At 34.8% G+C, this 13,002-nt stretch overlaps 1 protein-coding gene across 1 annotated transcript in view; it reads right to left on the reverse strand.

Moving 5' to 3' along the window:
* LOC150075083 (uncharacterized) overlaps window positions 1-13,002 on the reverse strand; it is a 175,539-nt gene that overhangs the window by 135,575 nt on the left and 26,962 nt on the right. The window contains exons 5-6 of the mRNA XM_090389087.1: window positions 10,163-10,338; window positions 796-894 (exon numbers count right to left, since the gene is read on the reverse strand). Coding sequence (XP_090245213.1) covers window positions 796-894; window positions 10,163-10,338 — 275 coding nt within the window. The remainder of the gene's footprint in view (window positions 1-795; window positions 895-10,162; window positions 10,339-13,002) is intronic.

The following is a 13,002-nucleotide window of genomic DNA, read 5'->3' on the forward strand; positions in this document are numbered from 1 at the left end:
GCCAGGACTGAAGCCATGGATCGTAAGGAATGGAAGAACATCACAGAGCAAGTCCGAAACCCTGCGGCACCTACAGCAGCATACTGGTTGCGTGGCCAACCGCCTCCCCCAGCTGCCAGCTAAGGACCAAAGAAGAAGAAGAAGAAGACTCCACCTTCAGGATCATAAAGTGGTTAAAAGGAAGCATATGTTGCAAATAAAGTTATCGTTTAGTGTGCTATTATAGTAATATTTAAGGCTTCCTTAAAATGTAGAAATCAATATTTTTTTTCAATTCATTAATTTTTTCCAGGTTTTTTCATTTCTTTTTTGTATTTTTCAAAAGAACAGAAAATAAATATGAGTTTCAAAATGACTGATGAAAAATCATCCTTTGATTATTTCTGGTATATGTACTGAAGTAGAAATTCCCTGAGATAAACAGAAGTAGATGGATGATCTTTAACATGGCAAAAAAGAGAAAAATAGCTGTATCATGTGCACAAACATAAATGAGATTTTAAAATCCATTTTACTATACAGATAAATTTCAAAATCTCTTCCTTTATTTCAATATAAAACACAAATATTTTAAACTTTTAAGTTTTGATGACAGAAAATATTTCAAGACTTAAATTAATTACAAGACTTATACACTTAAAATATTTTAAGATACTTAAAATATTTCAAGACTTATAGTTATGTTCCACACACAAAATGCTTTTTTTATAAATCTTATGTTTATGGGGGAAAAAATATGTTCCACATAAAAATGTTTGTCTTAAGGTAAAATCTAATGGCATTATTTAAAATAACCTGAGCTGTTTCTTCTTCCTCAAATGCATAAATTCTCTCCCTTCTGCTGTTTTTAAGAGCATCAAATGAAAGGTGAACTTCATATATTCCTTCTGTAACCTAAACATGTAGATTCAAATTAATTATATGCTACATAAAATTGCTTATATGTTATGTTAATTATATGTCTAAACATGAATTCTTCCTATTATCAAGGCAAGCACAGCAATACTAATTTAGGTAATCAGTTTTTCTAAAATACAATCTTAGCAGAGTTAATTATGAATTAAAAGTTTTTCTTGTACAATAGGTAAAATCAATTTCCAAATAAAAACTTACCAAATGAACAAAACTACTTTCAGTTTTTGTTCAATCAGACATATTTTATCTCATTCTCTCTTCTCCACTTTCTTCATATCAGTGTGATCCTATATACTGCTGATCCCAACAACACATCCAGATTAATACAACCTTTTTCACTAGAACAAGGAAGTCAACGCAGTTAACTAAACAACCTCCCGATATGTCCATCAATACGAGAAGCAGGGATCAAGAAATAGGACTAAAATCTCTCCATCTCTCGGCAACACAATCTATACAAGCATGTCTCATACTGGTTTTTATCATTAGTGACTGACAGTTAACGTGAATCAAATTTCCCTTTATTTCAGAGGTTTGTATATGTACAAGTATTTAATACCACCTGCACTGTTTGGTTCATTATGGCCTTTAGTTGCTATTGCACTATAAAGCCTACAACAAACCTGGGCTGTCTAAATCAAATTTAACAGCATTTTGGCTGAAATGTCAGAAATCACTCCATTTTAAATTAAAACTGATCTCCACTTCTATTATGTTATTTGATAAGTCTCTGAATTTCAAAAAAATAAAAAATAAAAAAATAAAAAATAATAATAATAAATAAATAAAAAAAAATAAATAAATAAAAAAAAAGGGAAATTCAAACAGAGGAAAATGGGGTAGCCTACTGCATCACCTGTCTATGTTTTACTAATTTGGCCCACTGACCAAAATCTGGAAGGGTAGCGCCCCCCTTTTCTACTCCCAACTGGGTTATTTTTTGATGAGTGAATGAAAAGAACCATGAAATGTGAAAGAAAGCAATAAAAAAAAAGAATTATAATGGTTGCTTCTAAATACTTTTAGCGATCTCTGAATAATATAAATCTTCTTAAAGATTTTTGCTGAAATGTTAAGACATTCACTAATAATTATAAGTTTCAGTACAACTGCAATTAATTGTGGTGTATAAATGTCAGAACCAACAAAAACTGGTGTATAACATTTGCACATGTTTTGGCAAAAAAATATACTTAACTTATTTTTGTTGACAAATAGTTGTTTCACACATTCCAGTTCTTAATATTTTACAATCTGAGCATTGGTGTTGGTTAATGGACGACTCATGCAGTAATTACAGAAAAGTTTTCTGTAGTACTACTGAGTGACCTTCAAGTAAAATTGCTTCCAAGTTATACTGATGTGAACTGACATCTCACCTTATTTACACTGATGACAATGTGACACAAATGAACTTAAATGTGGGCAACTACAAACAGCTGAAGTTCACTGAAAAATTTACCTCACCACCCTCTTTCAACATCATAAATATTTGAATTATGTAGTTTATTTAGTACATAACGAACACAATAGGTTACTCCAAAAAAATGAGAGAAAAAAAAAAAAAAAAAAAGCTGAAAACTAAAGTTTGGAGCTTTCTTTCCAACAAACTTCAAGGCCATGAAGTATTTGCAAATCTAGGGCAACCAAAATATGAAATAATCTTTTAAGTAATGTTATTAAGTTATTTATTTCTAATTTAAAACCAAGAGCATATTTAGTGAACTAAATTTTATTTTAGAATGTTGAATAATTAGCAATTCATTTACTCCACAAATTTTTAAACTCCACCATTGGAGGAGATATCTCACTTTCCATAAGTTTTTTGATAAAATATTGAAAAGGGAGGGAATTTTATTTTCGAAAACATTACACATTAACAGTTCACTCTTTCCCTATTTTAAGTGCATAAGGGGTATATATTCCACCACTAGCTCCATATAATTTTTCACCCACGTTTCAATATTTTCACTGAGTAAATATAAGAATCATCAGTTTCTTGTGATGACTGACTAACTGGTTAAAATAAATTTTTATTAAAATAAAAATATAATATATACATAAGATAAAACAAAAATAAGATAAAAGCGTTAAAATACAATAAGATAAAAGCATTAAAATACAATAAGATAAAAGAGTTAAAATATATATAATAAAAGCATTAAAATATATAGTAGCTTTTGAAGCGAAGTGCCTCTTCATCAGCTGGTCTGTGACTGGTGTACGTCAGTATATATTAATGGTTACACGTGATGATCGCCAGCACTCATTGCACTGCAATACAGTACATTCTGTAAATGTACTCCCCTCATCCAATTCATAGTACTATTATTGGTGGCTATATGTAGTGCTTCAAGCCACGAGCACTGGCGGTAATCACACGAATAATCAACAATTTCAATATCCTGTTGGGGATCAAGATTGTGCTGCTCAACCCAATAATGTTCGGCGACTGCGGAGCATTCAAAATTAGCGGTTCGTAGAGCCACCTCATGTTCAAAAACCCGATCTTTCAATCTCGTTTCTGAACGTGAGGTGGGAATCGGGTTTCTGAACATGAGGTGGCTCTGCGAACCGCTAATTTTGAACGCTCTGCAGTTGCCGAACATTATTGGGTTGAGCAGCACAATCTTGATCCCCAACGGGATATTGAAATCGTCGACTATTCACGTGATTACCGCCAGATGTTTAAAAGAATCAGGATATAAAGTTCATATTCCAAAATTGTATCAAGCCCTAAATGATGATCCTAACTAAAGGATGGAATTTGTTGAGATTCTTATTCTAAAAAATAAGCTAGAATTAATTTTCTCAACAGAATCATTTGGACTGACAAGAAAATTTTCAAATTGAGCAGCCATGTTAATCACCATAACTGTGTTTACTAATTATCCAAATGTATAAACTAAAAGTTTAATTAAATTGTACTGGGTGAATGGGAGAAAAAGATGCAATCAGGTCTGGTTGGATCATTCTATTTTAGGGGCACTGTTGTTGTTGTTGTTATTTGGTTTTTAGGAGCATTAGCAACTAAGGCCATATTGCTCCGGGATATGCGGTGGTCATTCCTTGACCTTTCCGCATACTCCGCATTTGGTGGTGACGGGCTCGAACCCCGGTCTAATCAAGAAGCGTGTGCTACGCACTGCTGCTCCTTCCCACCTGGCTACGGAGGCGCCCTAGGGGCACTGTCAAATCAGAAAGCTATCTTGCAATGTTTAGGAATACTGCCTATGTCCAGTGCCTGAGTGCAGCTAAAAACATGTTTGATTATATTTCTGAAATTTACTGCAGTTGTGTGGAGTGTACATCTGTGTACATAACAAAGTTGCTACTTATGAAAATTATTAACCACAGTAACTGCTTGAAAAAAAAAATAATACATGCAACTATTGTTGCAGGTATTATTTTTCTTTAATTTTTATTTGTTATGCATTACTAAAATTAATGCACAACAAAAAAAACCCCAAATGCTCACTTGACCCCATGACTTTTATTGTTACACCCACCTGTCCATCAGTTTTTTAGCTCAGTTATTGTTTTTGCTGTTCCTGATACTTCAGCAGCAAGGAAAGGTTAGTGTTTAGTTTTAAACGAATTGAGCGAGATGAGTAATTTTCAATCAAAAGAAAAAAAAAAAAATCTCAAATATAAATGAATTTTTGAGAATAATGTTAAAAAAAACATTCTGAAAAATCAAGTGATTAAAATAACTTCTTTTTGCAGAATAATGTTCGACAAGGAATAAAAAACATGATTACCTAAACAGGGGTCACATCTGGTGAGTATGGGCTTGGCACACTCAGGGTCCTGAGCTGGATATCATCATTCTTCTCTTTCTTGGTGATTCCCTTTCAACAATCAACTACTCACTGGCTAAAGGCAAATTTCCACACACCTATTCTATAACTGTCTTTAATCAATTTGCATTTATGCTCCCTCAAGTTCGCAATCTGAGCAAGAGGAAGAAAGAATCCCATCAGAATTGAGCCTGTTCAATCCATTCAAGGCCTTATACACCTAAATCAGATCATCTCGCAGGTGCCTAGACTCCAGATGCTGCAATTTGCAGAAATTAAGCCTTTCTTCGTAAGACCACCCTCACCAATCTTGTTGCCCCTCTCCATACTCGCTCAAGCAACTCTACATCCTTCCTAAAATGAAGCCTTCAGATCTGTAAGCAGTACTCAAGGCATGGCCTGACCACTGCTTTATACAAAGGGATAAACACCTCCTTTTGCCTACTAGTAAAATTCCTGTATATCATTGACAATACCCCATGACCTGCTCTGGCAGCCTGTCTGCACTGCTCAGAAAAGTTCATATCTGACTGCACAATTACTCCCAGGTCTTTTTCATTTTCTACCACCGTAAGTGTAGTACCACACAGATGGTACGTTTCTCTGGGGTTACTTCTACCTATATGCAGTACTTTGCATTTGTCAATGTTAAGCTTCAGATGCCACTTCTCAGCCCATCTGCCCAAATTTTCTAGATCCTGTTGCAGTAGCACACTGCCATTACTGTCATTAACAACACTGCCAACCTTTGTATCATCTGCTAATAGACCCAGACCTGATATATCTTCATCAATATCATTGATAAACATACAAAAAAACACTGGGTCGAACACCAAACACTGGGGAACTCCACTAATAACATTAGTCCACGAAGAGCAGCGTCAATGATTACCACTCTCTGTTTTCACCCACTCAATCACCCTTTTATCCACTGTTTCAACTTACACTTAATACCTTACTGCTCCAATTTATATAGTAGTCTTTCATGTGCAATAGTGTCAACAGCTTTCCTGAAAGTTCAATGTGGCATCAATAAATTTCATTAATGATAGCAGCATTATTATTATCATCATGTAATTAAACTTATATTTTGATTTTAATTATTTTTTAAATTTTATTTTTAATTATGGTTTAAATTACATTTAATTGACTTAATTAATTTTTAAAAAATTTTCATTCTTTTTAATAGCATGTAAAAATAAGCTGAAGGTGCCGAAAAGAAAGCAAGAATCATACATTAAGTGTGCATGTTTTCAATTGAATATAAACCACTGCTCCAAAAATATTGCAATAAAAGCTAAAAACTCAATATTATCTACCAAATATTGATGACAAATGAAAACTAGACTGCAAAAAGAGGTCCAGCTGATAACACTTTACTACTTATAGTTGCTATTTAGGGTCAGGAAATTAGTCAGTCATTACAAAAGTGACTCAACACTGAAAAAAATTAAAAAATTTCATGAATCTTGATAATTTCATGCTCAGTGCTGATCAAATCCTTCCTCTTGCCAAGACTAATCACCTGAGGGAACAAAATATTCAAACTGAGGAAAGACAGCTGCAGAACAGATGTGCAGAAAAACGCCACCAGCCAGCAGACTTATCATGGAGTAGTAGTAGTAGTGGTGGCATGTGACGCAAGAAAGCAAGTGTATGAGCTTATGCAGCATCAGCCAAAAAAAAAAAAAAAACATACCATTCCCTCCAAATGCCTGTCCAGTTCCTCCTTAAATTTATTCAACCTATCAACTTCCACAACAACAGATGGAAGTTTGTTCCAGCAATTAACCACCCGCTGGCTAAAGGCAAATTTCCGCACATCTATTCTACATCTGTCTTTTCTTAATTTGAATTTATGCCCCCTTAGGTTCGTAATCGGAACAAGTGGAAGGATCCCATCAGAATTCAGCATGCTCAACCCATTCAAGGCCTTATACACCTCAATCAGATCACTGCGCAGGTGCCTAGTCTCCAGCCACTGCAATTTGCAGAACTTAAGCCTCTCTTGGTAAGAGGATCCCTTCATTCCCCTTACCAATCTTGTTGCCCTTCTCTGTACATGCTCAAGTAAATCCACATCCTTCCTAAAATGAGGCCTCCAGACCTGTACGCAGTACTCAAGGCGTGGCCTGACCATTGCCTTATACAGAGGGACAATCACCTCCTTCTCCCTGCTAGAAAAATTTCTATATATCATTGACAAAACCCCATGACCTGCCCTGACAGCCTGTCTGCATTGCTCAGAAAACTTCATATCTGACTGCACAATTACTCCCAGGTCTTTTTCATTTTCTACCACCTTAAGCGTAGTACCCCACAGTTGGTACGTTTCTCTGTAACTTGCTGGAACAAACTTCCATCCGTCGCCATAGAAGCTGACAGCCTAACAAACTCAAGGCAGAAAAACCAGACAAACATTCGGAGCGAATGTATGGGTGAAATGGGAAGGGTTGTCATTTGGCAATGGAGCCATATCAGCGGGAAGGTGCAACTGACTTTTCAGGTGAAAAACACCTCTGGCTGGTATGTCAGGCTTGCACAGAGAAACATAAATTAAAGCTGGTTTCCTCTTATATTGGTAAAAATTTGACATTGTTAATTGTAATCACTTTGGTCTTGCTAACAAGCACAGTAGGCTGCAAAAGTTGTACAGGCACTCCCCGGCTTATATAATACTCAACTTATGGAAATTCAACTTTACGTAAGTTTTTGCCAGCCGGTGCAAAATTAAAAAAAAATTGTGGAAACGTATTTTGCATCCCTTAGGTATAAATGGAGGTATTGTGAAAATACTGTATATAAACCCAATAACACATTGTTTTTTTTTTTTTTTTCTTTTTTTGCAATTCGTTCCAAGAGCTGAGAAGTTGAAATTTTCACTACATAACTAAGCTCTCTAAAAGGTCATTTTTATAATGGAAATTGCACTACACTTTCATCGTTATCATATGTTCCGTTATAAGAATCAATTTTGAACGCCTTTGTGATATTTTCCTAAAACACATTTCTGGAGGTCACTACCATAAAACAAAACCAATTTGCACTTTCCAGTTTACTGGGCTTTTCTGTTAGCCAAATCTATTATAAACAGGTAGTAAACTCGATCTTATTGCATTTGTGATAATACAATTAACTGGAATTCTGTGGGTTTTTACGTTACTGTATTATGGTGAAATTAGTTCCCCTTCACCGAAATCTTCAATCATATAAAAAACAAATAAATTTTCACAATCTTCTTTTCATTTCTATTTACTTATTACAATGGTGAAGGGAAAGGGACCAATGGAAAGTGCAAGTGCTGGCAGTGCTAGGAAATGAAACAAAATTGATTTAGAAATGAAGATGATTAATTAAGAAGTACGAAGCAGGGCAAAGTTTGTCATCTATTGCATGGAATTAGGTCTCGCTGCTTCAACAGTGAATACTATTTTAAAGGACAGTGCGCGTATAAATGAACATGTTAAAGGATCAACACATTTTAAGATCAACAGTGATCACAAAACAGCATTCAGGTGGTATATCGAAGATGGAAAAGCTATTAATAATATGGGTGAAGAATCAGATTCAGAAACAAGTGCCCCCGAATCTAATGGCCATTCAAGCAAAAACAAAAAGTATTTATGAAGATATTAAGGATAAGTACGGCAAACCCCAAGCCAAGTTTGTGGCAAGCAAGGGGTGATTTAATAGGTTCAAGCATCACACTGGTTTCTAAAACATTAAAGTATGCAGTGAAGTTGCCAGTGCCAATTCTGCAGGTGCAGAGAAATTTTGCGATGTGTTGGAAAAAATCCCTTCTAAATCTCCACAGTCCTCAACTTTCGCAGTGGCATACTTATCAGTTGGAGAGTTAATTCTGGCAACAATGCTCAAAAGGTAAAACTTGCTGACATAATGCTTGTCTCTTTTCTCTTTTTGTAATTTTATAATTTTGAAATTTTTGTAATTTTGTACACTTTTCTAATTTTTTCTGCACATGAGATAAAAAAAATTGAATAAATAATTCTATTTACATGTTCATCGAACATTTCTTTTTTGCTTCAATCAAATTCAGCGCACATAGTTGTGAGTGCTGCATAAGCATTCAGGGAAATTCCAACTTACATAGAGTTCCGTGGAATGCAACCCTTGCATAAGTCAGGGAGTGGCTGTATTATAATATAGCTGCAATGTGTGCAGTGGGAAAACCAGCTCTGATATATTGGTAAAAATTTTTATCTCTTATAACAATAAAAATTTGACACTGTTAATTGTAATCACTTTGGTGTTACTAACAAGTACAATAGGCTGCAAAAGTTGCATTATAATATAACTGCAATGTGTGCAGAGGGATAACCAGCTCTGATAGCAAGAGTGAAGTACACCTGACTTTTGAAAATGAAACAGCTCCATTAAAAATAAAAGTCATATACTGCTTTGGCATTTTTTAACAGTGATCTGCATAGAGAAATGTATGGTAAAAGCCAGGTATCCTCTTATGCCATTGGTAAAAATTTGACACATTATATGGCTGCTATCAAGGTTGGCTTCAAAAAGAATACTATGAAATATGGCAGCAACAAGCATGAAAGAACCATCTCTGACAGTGAGAATTTGTGCAATAATCTCTAGCTAGTGGAGATCATAGAACATAGCCACAACAGATGTGGAGGGAGAAAAGGCTCCAATGGCAGCAAAAATTCAGTTCTATTCAGTAATTTACATTTTACTGAATGTAGTAATAGCAACTTAGATGTTTATAACAGTAACTAATTATTTAATAGTATGTTAAATGTTTACTAATGGTAACAGTGTTCAATAAATAAAAAAAATTTCATTCATTGAATAAGCATACATGCCCATACAATTATATAAAAAAAATACATAAATAGCAATTTTCATTATAACACCAATCAATTTTGTTAAAATAATGTTTGCTTGTAATTGGCTTTGACAATATTTTTCAATTAGACAAGCTATAGAACTGAATACAGACTTCACCGGTTTCATATGTATTTTACTATGGATTTAGAATAATCCATAGTAAAATACATATGAAACCTCAATATCATCGATTAGGATATGGTACTGACTTTAAAATACATCACATTTTAAAGAATCTGATATTGAATTAACAAGGATATTCTACATTAGTTAATAAAAACACATTAGAACAAGAAAAAAAAAATAAATAAGGGTCCTTGGTAGGGGTCTGCTTAATAAATGGTGAGAATAATTGCTTTCTATTTAATGCAGGATGGTGCCCAACCATTTCCACAACAAGGATTTCTTTTATTATTATTTGTTTTTATTGTTTAACCAATGATATGTAAATCACTTTTCAACCTTTTCCTATAAATAAGCATTATATGATATGGCTCAAAAACAAATTTCCTGGCTATTAATGTAGGAATTAATATTTGTAAGCTGTAATACATGCATGACATACAGATTTTAAAACATACCTGCTTTTCATTTTTTATTATTTTTGCAGAAATGAGCCCTCTAATATCCAGAGTATCAAGCAAATTCACAGTCAACTGATCCTTTTCTTTCAAATACAGTTTTCCAACTGTAACAATAACAGGTATACTTTCCCCATCTTGTAGTTTCTCTGTGAGGAATACCTGAGATTCAGATTCTGAATAAAAAAATAGAAAAGTCTAAGAGATATAAGAATGAATTGCAACAAATATAGCAAACCCAATTAAAATAAACTTTGTGGGATTTCAAAAATGACTTCTCAGTTTAATTAAATTATATTTGCTCATTTCAATGTTTTGAATTTCTTGCTCTTTTTAAAATGACAAAAAAACATTCAAGATTTATTTCAAATCACCATGATTAGAACCACTATATATTTGTAAACCATCACTGTTATACTTTATTTAATGCAAGAATTTTAAACCATTTAAGAAAATTATTTCTTAATTTTATCACTTATGCAGGGTTTGTTTTGCCCTTTCATTCAAATTTAGACAAATATTTACACGTGTTTAAAAATGCCACAAGCAGAAGTGTTCAGAGGGGTAATCATTTGGCCACTAAAAATTTTATACCAACCAAGGGATGCTTTTTAAGATTTAGATCAAAACTGATGATAAATGAACAGTGTTTAGTGATATATCTGTATATATTTGTATACATTTATATATTTGTATACATTTATATATTTGTATATATTTGTTAGTATATATTTGTATTCTTACATTAAACTAGATTTATAACTTATATGTATGTTAGTGTTTAGTGAGATAGAAGAAAAATGCATGCAATCAAAATAAATTGTCATCTAAGACAGAATTCCACAATAAGTTCACATTACTTAGCCAAGTGGTCAGGTGCATGGAGTGCAGTAGCACATGCTCTTTGAGTAGACCGGGGTTCAAGCCCCTGACTGCTAAATACGGTCAATCTGCCAACCCTCACTGGACCAGTGTGGCAGATTATGGTCCATTTCTCTCAGCATGAATTGTTGAGCAGGCTTCCATCCTGCAGTGGGTTGATAATGGCTGCAGTTTACTTTTTTACTTTGTAATCAAGTTATTCAGGGGACTGGGCAGGCTAAGGCAGATGAGACATCTCTGGCTAAGGCCTATACTATGCGATTGCTTAAAACACAGGCATCAGCTGGCAGTGTGAATGCCTCCAAATCAGCAAACCATGTAGCATTCCTAACGCCAGATCATTTTAAACTAGAGGGTGTGTTTCTAACACTGCACTGGATACTAGCAGCTGCTTGCTTTTTCTATTTTCAGTTTCAAGATGGATGTTGCTCAGATTTGGTGTAACAGTAAGTATATAAGAAAATACAAATTATGTGCTTCCCTCCTCACACAGGTAACTATCCAGTTGACCTTTGAATTTATTCAAACTGTCAGCCTCAATTACCTGTAAGAGTAACTTGTTCCAGCAATCAATGAATCGCTGGCTAAAAGAAAACTTCTTACAATCTAATCTAAACCTCAAGCCCTTTAATTTGAATTTATGACCCCTAGTTCTGGAATTCTTTATAACAGCAAGAATTCCACATTCCCTGTAGCAAGCTCTGTGGCCCACACAATCAGTCTTTCCTCCTACAGTTGTCCTTCTGCCGATCTCATCATACAAGTTGCCCATCTTTGGACCCTTTCAAGAAGTTCAATGTCTTCTTTCAGATGAGGTCTCCATACCTGAACACAGTATTTCAAATGTGGTCCTATAACCGCCTTATACAGTGGGATTATGACCTCCCTATCTCTACAAGATAACGTTTGATAAATCATCAATAAGACACCGTGGGCTTTTCTGGCTGCCTGTTTACACTGTTCAGAAAACTTCATATCAGCCCGTATTGCAACACCCAGATCCTTTCCCTTCTCCACTATTTTTATTCAACCCCACCAAGTGTATAATTTACTTGTAGGTTGCTATTTACAGTGTAAGACCTTGCATTTAGCAGCATTAAAACATAGCTGCTACTTCTCTGAAGTCTGTTCAAGTCATCCTAAAGGAGTGGTGCTTGGCACTGATCATTAATGAAGCTGCTAATCTTTACATCATCTGCAAATTTTGACATCACACCTTCTATCCCTTTGTCGATGTCATTTATGAAAATGAGAAACATGGTCCAAGAACCGATCCTTGAGGGACCCCACTTCTGACGTTACACCAATCTGAAGAAAATCCATTAATCACAACCCTCTGCCTTCTGTCCTGCAGCCACCCAGCAATCTTACATTATGACACAATAACAAAGGAACTGGATGCAAAAACTAATTCTAATATCACATACTTCAGTAAAGCTTTTGACATTATTCTACATGAAAGACTGGGCGCCTCCGTAGCCAGGTGGGAAGGAGCAGCAGTGCATAGCACACGCTTCTTGATTAGACCGGGGTTCGAGCCCGTCACCACCAAATATGGAGGATGCGGAAAGGTCAGGAATGATCACCGCATATCCCCGAGCAATATGGCCTTAGTTGCTAATGCTCCTAAAAACCAAAACAACAACAACATGAAAGACTGCAGTACAAACTGGAGCAGTATGGCATTAAGGGTAAGTTACTACTATGGATAAAGGGATGATTGAGTGGCAAAAGACAGAGGTTAATTATAAATGGCCACTGCTCTTCTTGGACTAATGTTATTAGTGGCATCCTAGGCGTCCTTATTGTTTTTCAATATTTATTAATGATACTGATGAAGGCATATTAAACTTGTTGTCTGCAAATGATATGAAGACTGGCATGGTGGTTAAAGAGAGGGATCAAGGCATACTACTGCAACAAGAATTAGAAAAATTGGGCAAATGGGCTAAACATCT

The sequence above is a fragment of the Mastigoproctus giganteus genome, chromosome 14, assembly GCF_048544385.1.
Source record: "Mastigoproctus giganteus isolate SK-2022 chromosome 14, ASM4854438v1, whole genome shotgun sequence".
NCBI lineage: Eukaryota > Metazoa > Arthropoda > Arachnida > Uropygi > Thelyphonidae > Mastigoproctus > Mastigoproctus giganteus.